The sequence below is a fragment of the Lipophrys pholis genome (genome assembly GCF_963383615.2).
Source record: "Lipophrys pholis genome assembly, chromosome: 15".
NCBI classification, from domain to species: domain Eukaryota; kingdom Metazoa; phylum Chordata; class Actinopteri; order Blenniiformes; family Blenniidae; genus Lipophrys; species Lipophrys pholis.
Genome location: NC_137642.1, coordinates 28297343 through 28313284, shown reverse-complemented (window position 1 = coordinate 28313284; position 15942 = coordinate 28297343). Strand labels below are relative to the sequence as shown.

The following is a 15942-nucleotide window of genomic DNA, read 5'->3' as shown; positions in this document are numbered from 1 at the left end:
AGAGAGAGAGAGGAGGAGTCACATCTGTAGTCAGGAGGAATATTTGGTTTGATTCATAGCAACGCCTCAAAGTGGGAGAGACGAGAGCGAACATCTGGGAGTCGAACACAAACCTCTGGAACCAGAGCGGCAGGGAGGGAGGTTACTCTCGTTCATCTGAGGAGGAAGAGGAGGAGGAAGAGAAAGAAGAGGAGGAGGAGGAGGAGGAAGAGGAACAGGAGGAGGAGGGGGAACAGGAGGAAGAGGAGGAGGAGCAGGAGGAGCAGGAGGAGCAGGAGGAGGAGGAGGAACAGGAGGAAGAGGAGGAGGAGGAAAAGGAACATGAGGAGGAGGAGGAAGAGGAACAGGAGGAAGAGGAGGAGGAGGAAAAGGAACATGAGGAGGAGGAGGAGGAGGAGGAAAAGGAACATGAGGAGGAGGAAGAGGAGGAGGAGGAACAGGAGGAGGAGCAGACACTCATGATTCACAAACAAAAGGACGACACTTGTTGAGCATCAGCAGAACCATCGATCTCCATGACGACCAGCAAACAGCCGGAGGAGTTTTGGTTCTGTAGCAGGTTCAAACATCAGATTATAGAGCATCTTCCTCCTCTAACATCAGATTATAGAGCATCTTCCTCCTCTAACATCAGATTATAGAGAATCTTCCTGCTCTATCATCCAAATATAATCTGTTTGCAGTGAAATAGTCTTTTTTCTCATTATATCTTATAAAGTCTTAACTCTCAGGGTTTATTTTGTTCTGGATTGAGATTACAGTTAAAATCTCTGGATATTTATCAACCGTCTGCAGTGAACCTGATCTAATCTGGAGTCGAGGTACAGATTAATTTCACAAATAAAAAACTTTTCATGTCTCGAATACAAACAATATATTACTTCAATAATTGTAGTTTTCCAGAGCGGATTAAGGTCATGTCGTCTTTTCTTCCAGAGAATCCTTTAATTCACAATGAACACTTTAACGTAAAGACAGATTTCATCAGGAAGTCCAAACAAACAGCTGCTCTACATCACAGAGCAGCAGTTTCATTCTAAATCAGCCTGGAGAGAAACGGAACCAAACACATTTAAGGCTGAGTCGGCGTTCTGGGCAAAAATAATCCCTCCTTTCCACAAACTTCAGACACGCTGGAGCAGCTTTTAGGAAACCAGACGGAGAGTCCAGATGATCTCAATGTTAACCACACACACACACACACACACACACACACACACACACACACACACACACACACACACACACACACACACACACACACACACACACACACACACGCTGGCCGGCAGCCTGGATCCCGTTTCTCACTAATTACTGACGGAGCTGAGCGCCGGCGGTGACGCAGAGTCTGCAGCGGAACCGATCGCAGAACCTCGTCCAGAATCAGGCGCCGCTACATTTCTCCTCCAACGCTCCTTCTGCTCCTCCTTCAAAAACATGCACTAGTCACTATGGTTCAAAAACCTGCACCAGTCACTATGGTTCATAAACCTGCACCAGTCACTACGATTCAAAAACCTGCACCAGTCACTACGATTCAAAAACATGCACTAGTCACTACGATTCAAAAACATGCACTAGTCACTACGATTCAAAAACATGCACTAGTCACTACGATTCAAAAACCTGCACCAGTCACTATGGTTCAAAAACATGCACCAGTCACTATGGTTCAAAAACATGCACTAGTCACTATGGTTCAAAAACCTGCACCAGTCACTATGGTTCATAAACCTGCACCAGTCACTACGATTCAAAAACCTGCACCAGTCACTACGATTCAAAAACATGCACTAGTCACTACGATTCAAAAACATGCACTAGTCACTACGATTCAAAAACATGCACTAGTCACTACGATTCAAAAACCTGCACCAGTCACTATGGTTCAAAAACATGCACCAGTCACTATGGTTCAAAAACATGCACCAGTCACTACGATTCAAAAACCTGCACCAGTCACTATGGTTCAAAAACATGCACCAGTCACTATGGTTCAAAAACATGCACCAGTCACTACGATTCAAAAACATGCACTAGTCACTGTGATTCAAAAACATGCACTAGTCACTATGGTTCAAAAACCTGCACCAGTCACTATGGTTCAAAAACATGCACTAGTCACTATGGTTCAAAAACATGCACCAGTCACTATGGTTCAAAAACCTGCACCAGTCACTATGGTTCAAAAACATGCACTAGTCACTGTGGTTCCATGACACCAGATTTAAAAAAGAAAAGAAACATCATAGATTGTTCCGGCAACAGTGAGCATGTTTGGTAAAACCCTCTGCAGTTCTGGATCATATGAGACTTCTCGAGACGTCTCTAGAGAGTTCTAGAATCTCTTGGAATTAATGCAGGTTCTACAAAATCTGACCGTTCTAGAACAAGTCCCTTTACAGGACAGTTGTGATTCCTCCACTGTGTGAGACTTTTAGAATCTCCTAGAATTTCATACGTATAAAAGTTCTACAACGTTTGACAGACAACATGTCCCTTTGCAGGACATTCGACTCTAGACTGTGTTCCACGAATTATTAGAGGTCTAGAACCTGTCAAAGTTCTAGAAAATGCCGGAGATCTCCCACGTCCGTGAGTTGTAGAACGTGTCAGTTTTCTGGAATGTGAGACTTTAGAAAATACAATTGTTAGAGGTCTAGAACATGTCAACGTTTGAGAACGTCGGAGAGTTCTCGATAGTGTCACAGTTCTACTGGGAGACTTTCAGAAAATACCTCAGTCCTAGATTATGTCCATTTTAAGCTGCTCCCCTGTGAGATCATGACAAAGTATTAGAGCTCTAGAATTTGCCAGTTATAGGGGAAGGGTTCTTGAATGAGTTCCAGTTCTAGAAAGTTCTAAAACATGTCAAAGTTGTAGACTGTGTGACACTTCACTCTGCGAGAGTTCTGGAATGTTTCTGGGTTCCTGAAGAGGTCAGTTAAAGAAGGGGGCGTGTCCTGGAATGCGTTTGTTCTAGACTGTGTTGGCGTTCTCGAACAAGTCAAAGTTCTACAAAGTGTGAGAGTCGTAGAACGCGTCACAGTTCTAGAGTTCCAGAACGTTCGGGTACATTTGCGACTGTGAGTTCTAGAATGGGTCAGTTACTTCTATCGGCTCAAAGTTCTAAACTGTGTGAGTTCTAGATATAATGAAATTCTAGAACACGGCAGTTATAAAACATGACGTCGGAATTTTTTGCTAAAATAGAAGAAAAGAGAGAAGATATGAGAACGTTTAAACTCTGAACATTTCTAACAGAATTATTATTAATAATAATGAAAAAACACTTTTTTTGAATAAGTTTATATATTTCTGCAAATTTATTGTTTGTTTTTTTTTTTGTTTTTTTTTTACTTCTACTTTTTAATGTTTTATTTTGTTTTATAATTAAACTGTTATTCGGGGATCTTGAGTCTTAATCTTCATCTCAGCTGTTTTAACGGTTTTATTGTGGATCCGCAAGCTATTTCCCGTCATTGTGTGTGTGTGTGTGTGTGTGTGTGTGTGTGTGTGTGTGTGTGTGTGTGTGTGTGTGTGTGTGTGTGTGTGTGTGTGTGTGTGTCCAGGCTGCTCCTCTTCCTCCTCCTCTTCCTCCTCCTCTTCCTCCAAACATGGCGCCGGCCCGCCGCTGCGCTTCCTCCCGGACAGACGACGCAGAGCGGGAGCGATCGAGGAGGAGAAGAAGCGGGTAGAGACTCGCCCCCCTGCGGGTTTTCAGAAGCCGCGGAAGAATCGAACCGCGCGTCCCGCCGCGGACTTTTACGCACGGCCGCCGTTTGGAGCGCTATTTTACGCGTCGGAGGCTGCGCGCGTAACGGAGCGCCCACCTGTCCGAGCCGACGGAGGGAGACTTCGGTCCGGCCGCGTGACGATGTGAAGCTCCCTGGTCGAGCAGCCGGAGCCCCGGGTCAGAACTGGCTCTGCTGGAACCATGTTCTGCCCTCTGAGGAGCAGGAACAGACGCTGAAGAGGACCGAGGCTCTCCACGGGAAAACCCAGAACCCCAAAGAAGAAGTTTTCCAGGCGGAGAGGATGGATGGAGAACGTTCTGCGCTGTCTGGACCGGAGCGGGATCGAGAGAAGCTTCCACCGATTCACCACAGCTCCCCTCCTGTAAGGAACCTGCTTCTCTCCCTCCGTTAAACCTCTTTGATCTGCTGTTGGTTCTGAAGCATGTCAACTGGACCGAATCCTCCAGTCAGCAGCTTTTCAACAGTTATTTAGAGTTCAGACGTTCAGAGAACCTGAAGCTGGACGTGTGAACAGCAGAACATTTCAGTTCTTACACGTTGGTGATGCAGCAGGTTGTTGTTTCCTGATTCTGATGAAGCGATCGATCAGAACCTGGAAAGAAGTGAAGCTGTAGTTGAACCCAAATGTTTGTGATGCCGGAACACCTCGGGTTCCGTCTGTGTTTGAGAGGGAGGGTTCTCCAGGGATGAGAGGAGGCTGGTCAGGTAGAACCACAGGAACCCGCTTGTTTTGTGGCCGTTTGGAAAAAGTGATGCGTCGTCTTACATAAGGACCCCTGACCTCCGCCCGCCGCCCTCCGCCCACAGCCCTCTGCCCTCCGCCCGCCGCCCTCCACCCGCCGCCCTCCGCCCTCCGCCCTCCGCCCTCCACCCGCCGCCCTCCACCCGCCGCCCTCTGCCCTCTGCCCGCCGCCCTCCACCCGCCGCCCTCTGCCCGCCGCCCTCCACCCTCCACCCGCCGCCCTCTGCCCTCTTCCCTCTGCCCGCCGCCCTCCACCCGCCGCCCTCCACCCGCCGCCCTCCGCCCTCCACCCGCCGCCCTCCACCCGCCGCCCTCCGCCCTCCACCCGCCGCCCTCCACCCGCCGCCCTCCGCCCTCCACCCGCCGCCCTCTGCCCTCTTCCCTCTGCCCGCCGCCCTCCACCTGCCGTCCTCCGCCCTCCACCCGCCGCCCTCTGCCCGCCGCCCTCTGCCCTCTGCGTGCCGCCCTCCGCCCTCCACCCGCCGCCCTCTGCCCTCTGCCCGCCGCCCTCCACCCGCCGCTCTCTGCCCTCCGCCCTCTGCCCGCCGCCCTCCACCCGCCGCCCTCTGCCCGCCGCCCTCTGCCCGCCGCCCTCCACCCGCCGCTCTCTGCCCTCCGCCCTCTGCCCGCCGCCCTCCACCCGCCGCCCTCTGCCCGCCGCCCTCTGCCCGCCGCCCTCCACCCGCCGCCCTCTGCCCGCCGCCCTCTGCCCGCCGCCCTCCACCCGCCGCTCTCTGCCCTCCGCCCTCTGCCCGCCGCCCTCCACCCGCCGCCCTCCACCCGCCGCCCTCTTCCCTCTGCCCGCCGCCCTCCGCCCTCCACCCGCCGCCCTCTGCCCGCCGCCCTCCGCCCTCCACCCGCCGCCCTCTGCCCTCTGCCCGGCGCCCTCCACCCGCCGCCCTCCACCCGCCGCTCTCTGCCCTCCGCCCTCCACCCGCCGCCCTCCACCCGCCGCCCTCCGCCCTCCGCCCTCCACCCGCCGCCCTCCGCCCTCCGCCCTCCACCCTCCACCCTCCACCCTCCGCCCTCCGCCCGGCGGAGGTCATGCTGGTGTTTTTATGTCCGGACCGCCGTCTGGTTCCGTCCTCATCAGGTTTTAAAAATGATTTCTATTAATCACACTTTTTTCTTTCCTGGACTTTTCAGTTTGAAGAACCAGAGACTCAGAAACACTGAGACTGATGTTTTAATTTTGGTCCACTAGTTGGTGCTGTTGCTAGTACTGAAAGCACACACACACACACACACACACACACACACACACACACACACACACACACACACACACACACACACACACACACACACACACACACACACACACACACACACACACACACACACACACACACACACACACACACGCCAATCTTATTTGGCTTTGAGCACCGTTGTCATGGAAACAGACCCCCAAAGGGCGACACAAGTTTCGTGTTTTCACTTGAAATCGTTGTGTAGAAACAGAAACTTGGTGAACTTTGTTTTTATTAATCCAGAAACCGAGTTTCACCCTGAAGATTTGAACCAAACAACAAACTAACGCCTCCGTCATCGCAGCTCGACTGATCAGTCTTGCAGTACCACGTTTTACCACCAGATGGTGTGGAAGCAGTAACATTTTAACAGTAGTGAGAATAGTAAATGACTGCAGTGACGTAGTACTGACCTCACATCGAACCACCAAATATTGTGGTATTTTTAATCTAAACCCCAAATCCTACATTTATACCTTCATTAACAAGAAACCATCATATCTTGGTATTTTAGAAGTCTTGGTTCTGCAGCTCGCTTCTTCAGCCTGGTTCTTCAGCCTGGTTCTTCAGCCTGGTTCTTCAGCCTGGTTCTTCAGCCTGGTTCTGCACCCTGGTTCTGCAGCTTGGTTCTGCAGCTTGGTTCTGTGGCCTTCTTGGAGCCTGGTTCTGCCGCATGGTTCTTTAGCCTGGTTCTGTAGCTCGTTTCTTCAGGCTGGTTCTTCAGGCTGGTTCTTCAGCCTGGTTCTGCAGCCTTCATGCAACCTGGTTCTGCAGCCCGGTTCTGCAGCTTTCTTGCAGCCTGGTTCTGCAGCCTTCTTGCAGCCTGGTTGTTTAGCCTGGTTCTGCAACCTTCTTGCAGCCTGGTTCTTCAGCCTGGTTCTGCAGCCTTCTTGCAGCCTGGTTCTTCAGCCCGGTTCTGCAGCTTTCTTGCAGCCTGGTTCTTCAGCCTGGTTCTGCAACCTTCTTGCAGCCTGGTTCTTCAGCCTGGTTCTGCAGCCTTCTTGCAGCCTAGTTCTTCAGCTTGATTCTGCAGCCTGGTTCTTCAGCCTGGTTCTGCAACCTTCTTGCAGCCTGGTTCTGCAGCCTGGTTCTGCAGCCTTCTTGCAGCCTGGTTCTTCAGCCTGGTTCTGCACACTGGCTGCTTGATGTCATGTGGGTTGAGTCAGGCAGCAGGAATGTGCAGCTCGGACGGGTTCTGACCAATAAACAGCCTCGCTGGTCCTGCGTGTCTGGAAAGGCCATAAAGTGAGCGAGGCGTTCTCTGGGTTCTGCAGGACGTCGGTCCGACTCCGTCAGCTGAGACACCTGAGACAGACGGGTAGCAGGCTGTCGGAGCCCGAGGGCGGTCATCGTGTTCCTCACCAGTAAAGATGGAAGACAGCCGGAGAACACGGCAGAACAAAGGTTCTAGGAAGGAACCAAAATGGTTCAAATGTCAAAATGATTGAAAAGACGATGAAAACAGTTTAAAACTCTTCTTCTTCTTTTAACAGCATAAAGTTGCTTTACTGCCCCCTGGTGGTTCTGTTTCCCACGGCGCTCCTCGTCCCTGAAGACAGAGAGAGAGAAAGAAGGGAATAAAGACAGAGAGAGAGAAAGAAGGGAATAAAGAGAGAGAGAGAGAGAGAAGGGAATAAAGACAGAGAGAGAGAAAGAAGGGAATAAAGAGAGAGAGAGAGAGAGAAGGGAATAAAGACAGAGAGAGAGAAAGAAGGGAATAAAGAGAGAGAGAGAGAGAGAAGGGAATAAAGACAGAGAGAGAGAAAGAAGGGAATAAAGAGAGAGAGAGAGAGAGAAGGGAATAAAGACAGAGAGAGAGAAAGAAGGGAATAAAGAGAGAGAGAGAGAAAGAAGAGAGAAAGACTATAAAAACAAAAACGGCTGGAAATGTTCTGAAATCTTCATCGTCTGAAATTAGAATTGAAACTTCATGAATATAAAATGTTTCATGTTGAGAAATTAAAACTGTTTATAAAATGATATCTTCATCCTCTTCCTCCCCCTCCTCCTCTTGCTCTCCTCCTCCTCCTCCTCCTGCTCTCTGTTTCCTCCTCCTCTTCCTCCTCCTCCTCTCCCTCTTCCTCCTCCTCCTCTTCCTCCCCCTCCTCTTCCTCCTCCTCCTCTTCCTCCTCTTCTTCCTCTTCCTCCTCCTCCTCTTCCTCCTCCTCTTCCTCCTCCTCCTCCTCTTCCTCCCCCTCCTCTTCCTCCTCCTCCTCTTCCTCCTCTTCTTCCTCCTCCTCCTCTTCCTCTTCCTCCTCCTCCTCTTCCTCTTCCTCTTCCTCCTCCTCCTGCTCTCTGTTTCCTCCTCCTCTTCCTCCTCCTCCTCCTCCTCTTCCTCCCCCTCCTCTTCCTCCTCCTCCTCTTCCTCCTCTTCTTCCTCCTCCTCCTCTTCCTCTTCCTCCTCCTCCTCTTCCTCTTCCTCTTCCTCCTCCTCCTGCTCTCTGTTTCCTCCTCCTCTTCCTCCTCCTCCTCCTCCTCCTCTTCCTCCTGTTGGAGGTGATTCATCACTGGATGTTCAGTAAATCTTCTTCCTTTTGGTTTCACTCGTTTTCTCATCGTCTCTTCATCCGACTGAAAACTGGAGATTCAACTTGATTTCAAATCCAGCAGCTGTTTGGTGTTTTTAGGATTTATAATCTCTAGACTGGGATTACTGGTCCAGAGGAAGTAACTCAGTTACAGTTACTGAGGGTCCAGAGGGTTTCTTCCTCTTTAGTTTGATCTGCAGTCGCTGTATCCTGATTACTGAGCAGATACTTACTAGTTACTTTGTAAAGTTACTTGTTATACCCTGTGTCAAGATGCTCTATAATGTGATGTTAGAGGAGGAAGATGCTCTATAATCTGGATGCTAGAGGAGGAAGACGCTCTATAATCTGATGTTAGAAGAGGAAGACGCTCTATAATCTGGATGCTAGAGGAGGAAGGCGCTCTATAATCTGGACGCTAGAGGAGGAAGACGCTCTATAATCTGGACGCTAGAGGAGGAAGACGCTCTATAATCTGATGTTAGAAGAGGAAGACGCTCTATAATCTGGACGCTGGAGGAGGAAGATGCTCTATAATCTGGACGTTAGAAGAGGAAGGTGCTCTATAATCTGGACATTAGAAGAGGGAGACGCTCTATAATCTGGACTCTAGAGGAGGAAGATGCTCTATAATCTGGACGTTAGAAGAGGAAGATGCTCTATAATCTGGACGTTAGAAGAGGGAGACGCTCTATAATCTGGACTCTAGAGGAGGAAGATGCTCTATAATCTGGGCGTTAGAAGAGGGAGACGCTCTATAATCTGGACTCTAGAGGAGGAAGATGCTCTATAATCTGGGCGTTAGAAGAGGGAGACGCTCTATAATCTGGACTCTAGAGGAGGAAGATGCTCTATAATCTGGACGTTAGAAGAGGAAGACGCTCTATAATCTGGACTCTAGAGGAGGGAGATTATCTGCAGCTCTCTCTGACTCTAGATTTCCTGCTTTCAGGGTTTCCGACGAGGAGCCAAGCAGCCGTTTCCGTCTTTGGGCAGCTTCATCTCCACCCTGAGCCAGAGGAGGGACGTAGGGGGGCGGAGCCTCGCTGGCGGCCTCGTGGGCACCTTGACCAGCACACCAGGACTCAGACATGGTGAGTACTCACCTGGAGTACAGTGAATACACACTGGACCAGAGTGAGGCGTTGGGCAAGAGCTGTGCCTTTATTGATTTGTAATACTTGGTATTACTACAGAATAAGATGAACGTGTATTTATTCTGAATGACAAGAAGTAAAACAGGAACTCACCTGGAATTATATCCAAGACCTGAAATTCTACCATGAAGCCAGATTAAAGTTGAGCACGTCTTTCTCATCGCCATAACTCACAGAGCCTTTATGAGATCTAGAACATTCTTTCAAATGAACAGAATCACTGAAGAACCGACAGAAACCCACTGGGGAGGTTCTCCTGGAATCCAGAAGCTCAAGGTTCCGGTTAGAACAGTTCTTCAGACGAGGAATCAGATGGAGTGCAGGATCCAGAGATGATGAAACGGACTTCTTAATAATAATAATAATAATAATAATGATAATAACGATGATGATGATAATAATAATGATAATAATAATGATAATAATGATGATGATGGTAATAATAATGATAATAATAATAATAATAATAATAATAATGATAATAATAATGAAGATGATAATAATAATAATAATAATAATAATAATAATGAAGATGATAATAATAATAATAATAATAATGATAATAATAATAATGAAGATGATAATAATAATAATAATAATAATAATAATAATAATAATAATGATAATAATAATAATAATAATAATAATAATAATAATAATAATAATAATAATAATGATAATAATAATAATGAAGATGATAATAATAATAATAATAATAATAATAATAATAATAATAATAATGATAATAATAATGATAATAATTGGTCTTTGGCGTCTCTGCTCTGTATGTGAATTTATCAGCTCCGTCTTAATCAAACAGAATCTTGAACACAAGGTTTCTCGGTGAAAAATGATCAAAGAGTCTCTGAACAAGAAGATACTTGTTTTACTGAAAAGGTTCCAAGTCTCCTGGAACCTTGACCTGGACTGGTCCTGGACTGGTCCTGGACTGGTCCTGGTCTGAACCGCGACTCGCCGCCTGTTCTCCAGCTGGCTCCTGGTCTCTGGCCTGATCTCCGTCTGGGCCGGAGACGTAATGACGAGCGACTTCCTGTGTTTACGGCGCCTGATGGATTCCCTCACATCGTGTTTATGTGGAGCTGCTGGCGGCCGAGTGGAACCAGAGGAAGCGTCTCTGTTTCTGCAGGAAAATCATCTCTGATGAGAAACTGAGTTTTTATCAGATTCAAACCTTTTTCTTCCAACTGGATCTTAAGTTCTGGAGCTGATGGATCCATCTGGAGCTGAACTGAAAAGTTGAAGGAAGTTTTGATCATTTTTCTGTTCAACTTCTCTTTTGTTCCACTGAAAACAGAACGTGGGAATTTACTGCCGTTTTACTGAAACGTTCTCAGAAAATCAATAAAACCCTGAATGTGGTCTATATTGTTCTGGTGCTGGTCTATATTGTTCTGGTGCTGGTCTATATTGTTCTGGTGCTGGTCTATAATGGTGTGATGCTGGTCTGTAATGGTCTGTAATGGTCTGGTGCTGGTCTGTAATGGTCTGTAACGGTCTGTTGCTGGTCTGTAACGGTCTGTTGCTGGTCTATAATGGTCTGTAATGGTCTGATGCTGGTCTATAATGGTCTGTAATGGTCTGATGCTGGTCTATAATGGTCTGTAATGGTCTGATGCTGGTCTATATTGTTCTGGTGCTGGTCTATAATGGTCTGATGCTGGTCTATAATGGTCTGTAATGGTCTGATGCTGGTCTATATTGTTCTGGTGCTGGTCTATAATGGTCTGATGCTGGTCTATAATGTTCTGGTGCTGGTCTGTAATGGTCTGATGCTGGTCTATATTGTTCTGGTTCTGGTCTATAATGGTCTGATGCTGGTCTATAATGGTCTGTAATGGTCTGATGCTGGTCTGTAATGGTCTGGTGCTGGTCTGTAATGGTCTGATGCTGGTCTATAATGGCCTGTTGCTGGTCTGTAATGGTCTGGTGCTGGTCTATAATGGTCTGGTGCTGGTCTGTACTGGTCTGATGCTGGTCTGTACTGGTCTGATGCTGACGTTGCAAACGAGCGGATCGGGATGAAGTTCAAGTCTTCGTTTCAGGGTTGAACCCTGAAGTAGACGTGGGCGCCCTCTAAAGGGTTAATGGTGACGGTGTCGTGACAGTGACGGTGTCGTGACGGTGACGGTGTCGTGACGGTGACGGTGTCGTGACGGTGACGGCGTGAGCGACAGGGAGGCGACGCCGCTTCCCGTTAGAAGCCGAGGTTATTTCTGACTGCCATGAGAACCGAGGCCGAGCGGAGCTCACCAGCCGCTTTGTCACCACGGCTACTGATGCCAGAATAATTATGCAAACCTCCGCCCCTAATGAAAACCATATGAAACACACACACACACACACACACACACACACACACACACACACACACACACACACACACACACACACACACACACACACACACACACATTCCTCAGGCTCGTTACAGTCGTTGGATAATCACCACAATTTGCTGTTTCATCTGTAAAGTATTAGGCGAGGTTTGTGCTTCCCTTTTTAATATTGTCAAATATGGTTTAGCCCTGCCGGCTCCCGTTTCATCTCAGGACGGCTGAACACCGACACCTTTTCTGGAATCTGCTTGAAAACTCGGCTCACTTCAGAAAAACCCCAAAACAAAACCCGTCATAAACTGTTGCTATGATAGGAAGTCCAGAGCGTTCAGGATTAAAACACGAAGCGATGGAATCAACCGAACCCCAAAAGGTTCAACATCTAAAATGTTCAATACTACAGGGACTAACTTTTCCAACATTTCCGTGCCCCTGACCCAAGTTTCTGACTGCCATCATCAAAAAAACAAACATCAAATTGTATTTATGAAGCCCTTTATAACACTCAAGGTGACCAAAGTACAATCAAACAGTAAAAACATATATTAACAATTAACTCCCATATTAACGTGACAATGTCACTGAAATTATATGAAAATATAGTACTTAGTAAGTATGACTTACTAGCTAAAATTACTATTCATGTTCTAATATAAAAGGAACGTTATGAAGAAACTGGGTATGGGCAAGTAGCTCCAGGTCGTACTTGTACTAGTTATAGACGAGTACAAGTACTTCTATAGGAACAACCTGCTGTGTCTGCAGTGGCTTCACCATGATCCTCAGTGTGAGAGTGCAGAGCCATCCATCCATCCATCCATCCATCCATCCATCCATCCATCCATCCATCCATCCATCCATCCATCCATCCATCCATTTATCCATCCGTCCGTCCGTCCGTCCGTCCGTTCATTCATTCATTCATTCATTCATTCATTCATTCATTCATTCATTCATTCATTCATTCATTCATTCATTCATTCATTCATCCATCCATCCATCCATCCATCCATCCATCCATCCACGGTGGGAAACATCGGGCGTCACCCGATGGCCCTGGAGGAAGATAACCGGCTCGTCTTCATCAGTCGTGGAGAAACGACGTCCTGGAAGGTCACCGGGGTCGTCCTGCTGATTAAAGGGCGTCATGGCGACGGCGGCTCGTTGCCGTGTTCCTGACGGTGCTGCGATAATGAGGAGGTGGAAGGATGAGAGCCGTCAGCGGTTCTCTCGTTTCTCATTGACTGAAGGTTGAACTGGTGTTTGTTGTGGAACAGGACGGAGGTTCATGTTCCCCAGAGAACCCACCTCTTTGTGTTTCACCCCGACGGAGCAAAGAATCAATTAGTAGGACTCTGATTCTGCTGATCTAATCTCATTCTAATAATTCATCCATTAAAATTCACAGTTATTCTTTGACTTCATCTTATTATTTAATTTAACTTCTTTTTAAGTATTTTTATTCGATGTATTTAATTTATATTCTATTTTTTGCATCTTGTGTTGTTTCATCATCTTCCTCTTCACAGCTTTTATTTTGTTTGTTTTTCTTTAATCTAATTTCTTCCCTTCAGGTAATTAAAGTTTATTTTACTTTGATATTGTTTAATTATCTTAGCTTCAAAGTTATTTCGTTTATTTAAATGTATTTACTTCAGTCGAATTTGATTTAGTTAGTTTAGTTTAATTTGGTTTAATTCCTTTCTGTTATTTGATTTAATTATTTTAGTTTAATTTGAACAATTTTGTTTTAAGTTTAGTTGATTTTTGAGTTAATTTAATTTAATTTATTTAATCCAGGTTAGTTTGATTTATTGAAATTATATTCTTTTATTTGCTATTTCATTGTCTCCTTCCTCTTACTTTAGTTTAATTTATTTCATTTTTCATTTGCTGGTTTCTAATAGTTTCTCTTCTCAAAGCTTTTTAAAAATTTATTGCATGATTTAATTCCTTTATTTTCCCTTCTGTTTTTCTTGTTTGTAATTTGAGGATCATTTTAACTGATTTTGTGTCTTTGATGTGGAGATTATGTAATCTGACCCAGATTTGAACATAATCTGATCACGTCATAAATGCTGTACAATCCACTTCCACCTCCATCCTATTCGGATATGTTGAAGTAGATCTGCTCGTACACACGATTCATGAACATGGATCTAGTTCCATGTGGGAGTGTTTGTCACTTTGTACTCTGATTACTCTCTGATGTGTTGCGCCGCCAGATGAGACGGCGCTTCGGCTTCCTGTGATTTAACACCTGTCGTTTTCCTCTGTGCTCTCAAACCTTTTATCTCCGACTGGAACTGCAGAACGAGCACCCACAATGCACCTGGAACACTCTGCCAGGGACTATGGTTACCGTGGAGACGGAGACAATAGGGATGATTACAGACACCCTGTGTGTGTGTGTGTGTGTGTGTGTGTGTGTGTGTGTTCACACACTAATTGGGTTAAATAGATCTTTTACGTCTCGAAGCAGCGTCTTGTCCGTGTTTTGCAGTTCCACTCTGTTTATTTCCCGCAGCTCCACAGGATCAGAACAGATTATAATCCGGTTACAAACATTTCCTCCCATTTGGTTTTTCAAAGCTGCCGATCTGGAAGGCATGTCATGAATATCGCCTCCTCTTGGAATTGTTTTGTTTGCATGGAAAAGTTTCCAGCCATGAAAAAGAAAAGTAATATTTTTTTCCTCAGTATTTCCCCCAAAGTTTGAGGTTTGACTGTGTAAACAGTGACGTCATCGCCGTCTGCCGAGGCGTCGTGTCACCGGCCGCCGATTGTCCATGTCGGGTTACCGAGGCTCTACCGTCGGAGCGCCTTGTAGTGCAGAGGAAGCTCAGCAGTGTGTAATTCTACTGCTTCAACCTCTGCAGGGCTCCGTGTGTGGAAGTAGTTAGTTCTGCTGGGACAGTTTATCCCCAAAATATCTACAACTCTCATACAACAAATAACAGAGAGATCTTTCATGCATTTGCTCTGTTTATCCACCATTTTAATCAGGATCTTTCAATCAAACTAATTACAGCAACAAGCAGGATAATTATCAGTGTTTCAGCAAGACGACAGTGAAAACCCACAAAATTCAAGAAAGTTAATGCCAGTTTCAGTTTTCATCAGGTTCCAGCAAAGACCAACAAAAGGCAAGAAGGTTCTGGTCCAGTTTCAGTCAGACTGGCCCACATTTACACCTCAGTAGGTGAAATGAAAACACTTCCTCTTTACATCTTTTGTTTCAGTAGATTCGGGTTTACATGTCAACGTTTTCAAAGTAGTTAGCATGTTGGGCCACTAGTGGGTGCTATATGCTATGTGCTATAATAGTGAGAATATTAGAAAAGTTCCACCTTGGAATCTGTTTTCAAAAAGTTGCGTTTTCAGTGACTCGGAGCACCAGGAAGATACTACACAAGTTTTGGGTTTTCGCTCGAAAACGAATCAAACAAAAGCAGCAAAGAAAAGTGAGTTCCACAGCGGAGACTCGGCAAAGACCAACAAGAGCCCAGATAGTCACCTGTCATTGGATCAGGATCCAGTAAAGAACCTTGAAAGACAAAACTGTTCTCTTCCTTTTTCTATAAAGCGTTAAGCTCAGATAAAACGACAAGATAGATTCCGTCCAGTTTCCAACTATCAACAAGAGGGTTCTTTAACGGTGTCGATCCTGAGCAGGTTCCAGCAAAGACCAACAAAACACAAAACCATTTCCTGTCTGCCCCGATGTACGGGAATCTTTATCAACATGTTCTGGTGGTTGACAATATATTGTGGTTATAGTACATACCTTTGACGTGTTTTGACGGTGTTTTCCATAACCGATGGAGGAACACCGTCAAAACGTGTCAAACACTTGGTATTTTCATGTTAGAAGTCCTGAGCTGATGGTGGGGTCTTGTCTCCACAGTGAGAGAGTTGCCTCCGATCTGCAGCGACGTGCGGCAGAAGCAGCGTCTCTCCATCGACACGCTGCCTCCTGAGGTCAAAGCTCCGTTCCCCACCGACCCCGTCATCCCGCTCAGGACCAAGACCACCAAGGAGTTCCAGTGAGTCTCCAGCTCGGACCCTCGGCGGGCGTGATCAGTCTGTCAGCTGGACAACATGTGTGACTCCACCCCCACCAGACCCTGTACAATTACACAAT

General features: G+C 46.6%; 1 protein-coding gene across 1 annotated transcript in view; it reads left to right on the top strand.

Annotated features, from left to right (window-relative positions):
- Positions 1–3606: 3606 nt before the first annotated feature.
- Positions 3607–15942, top strand: part of hectd2 (HECT domain containing 2) — a 38548-nt gene continuing 26212 nt past the window's right edge. The window contains exons 1-3 of the mRNA XM_080482012.1: positions 3607–4122; positions 9237–9378; positions 15706–15844. Of these exons, the coding sequence (XP_080338138.1) occupies positions 4042–4122; positions 9237–9378; positions 15706–15844 (362 nt within the window). The 5' untranslated portion in view covers positions 3607–4041. The remainder of the gene's footprint in view (positions 4123–9236; positions 9379–15705; positions 15845–15942) is intronic.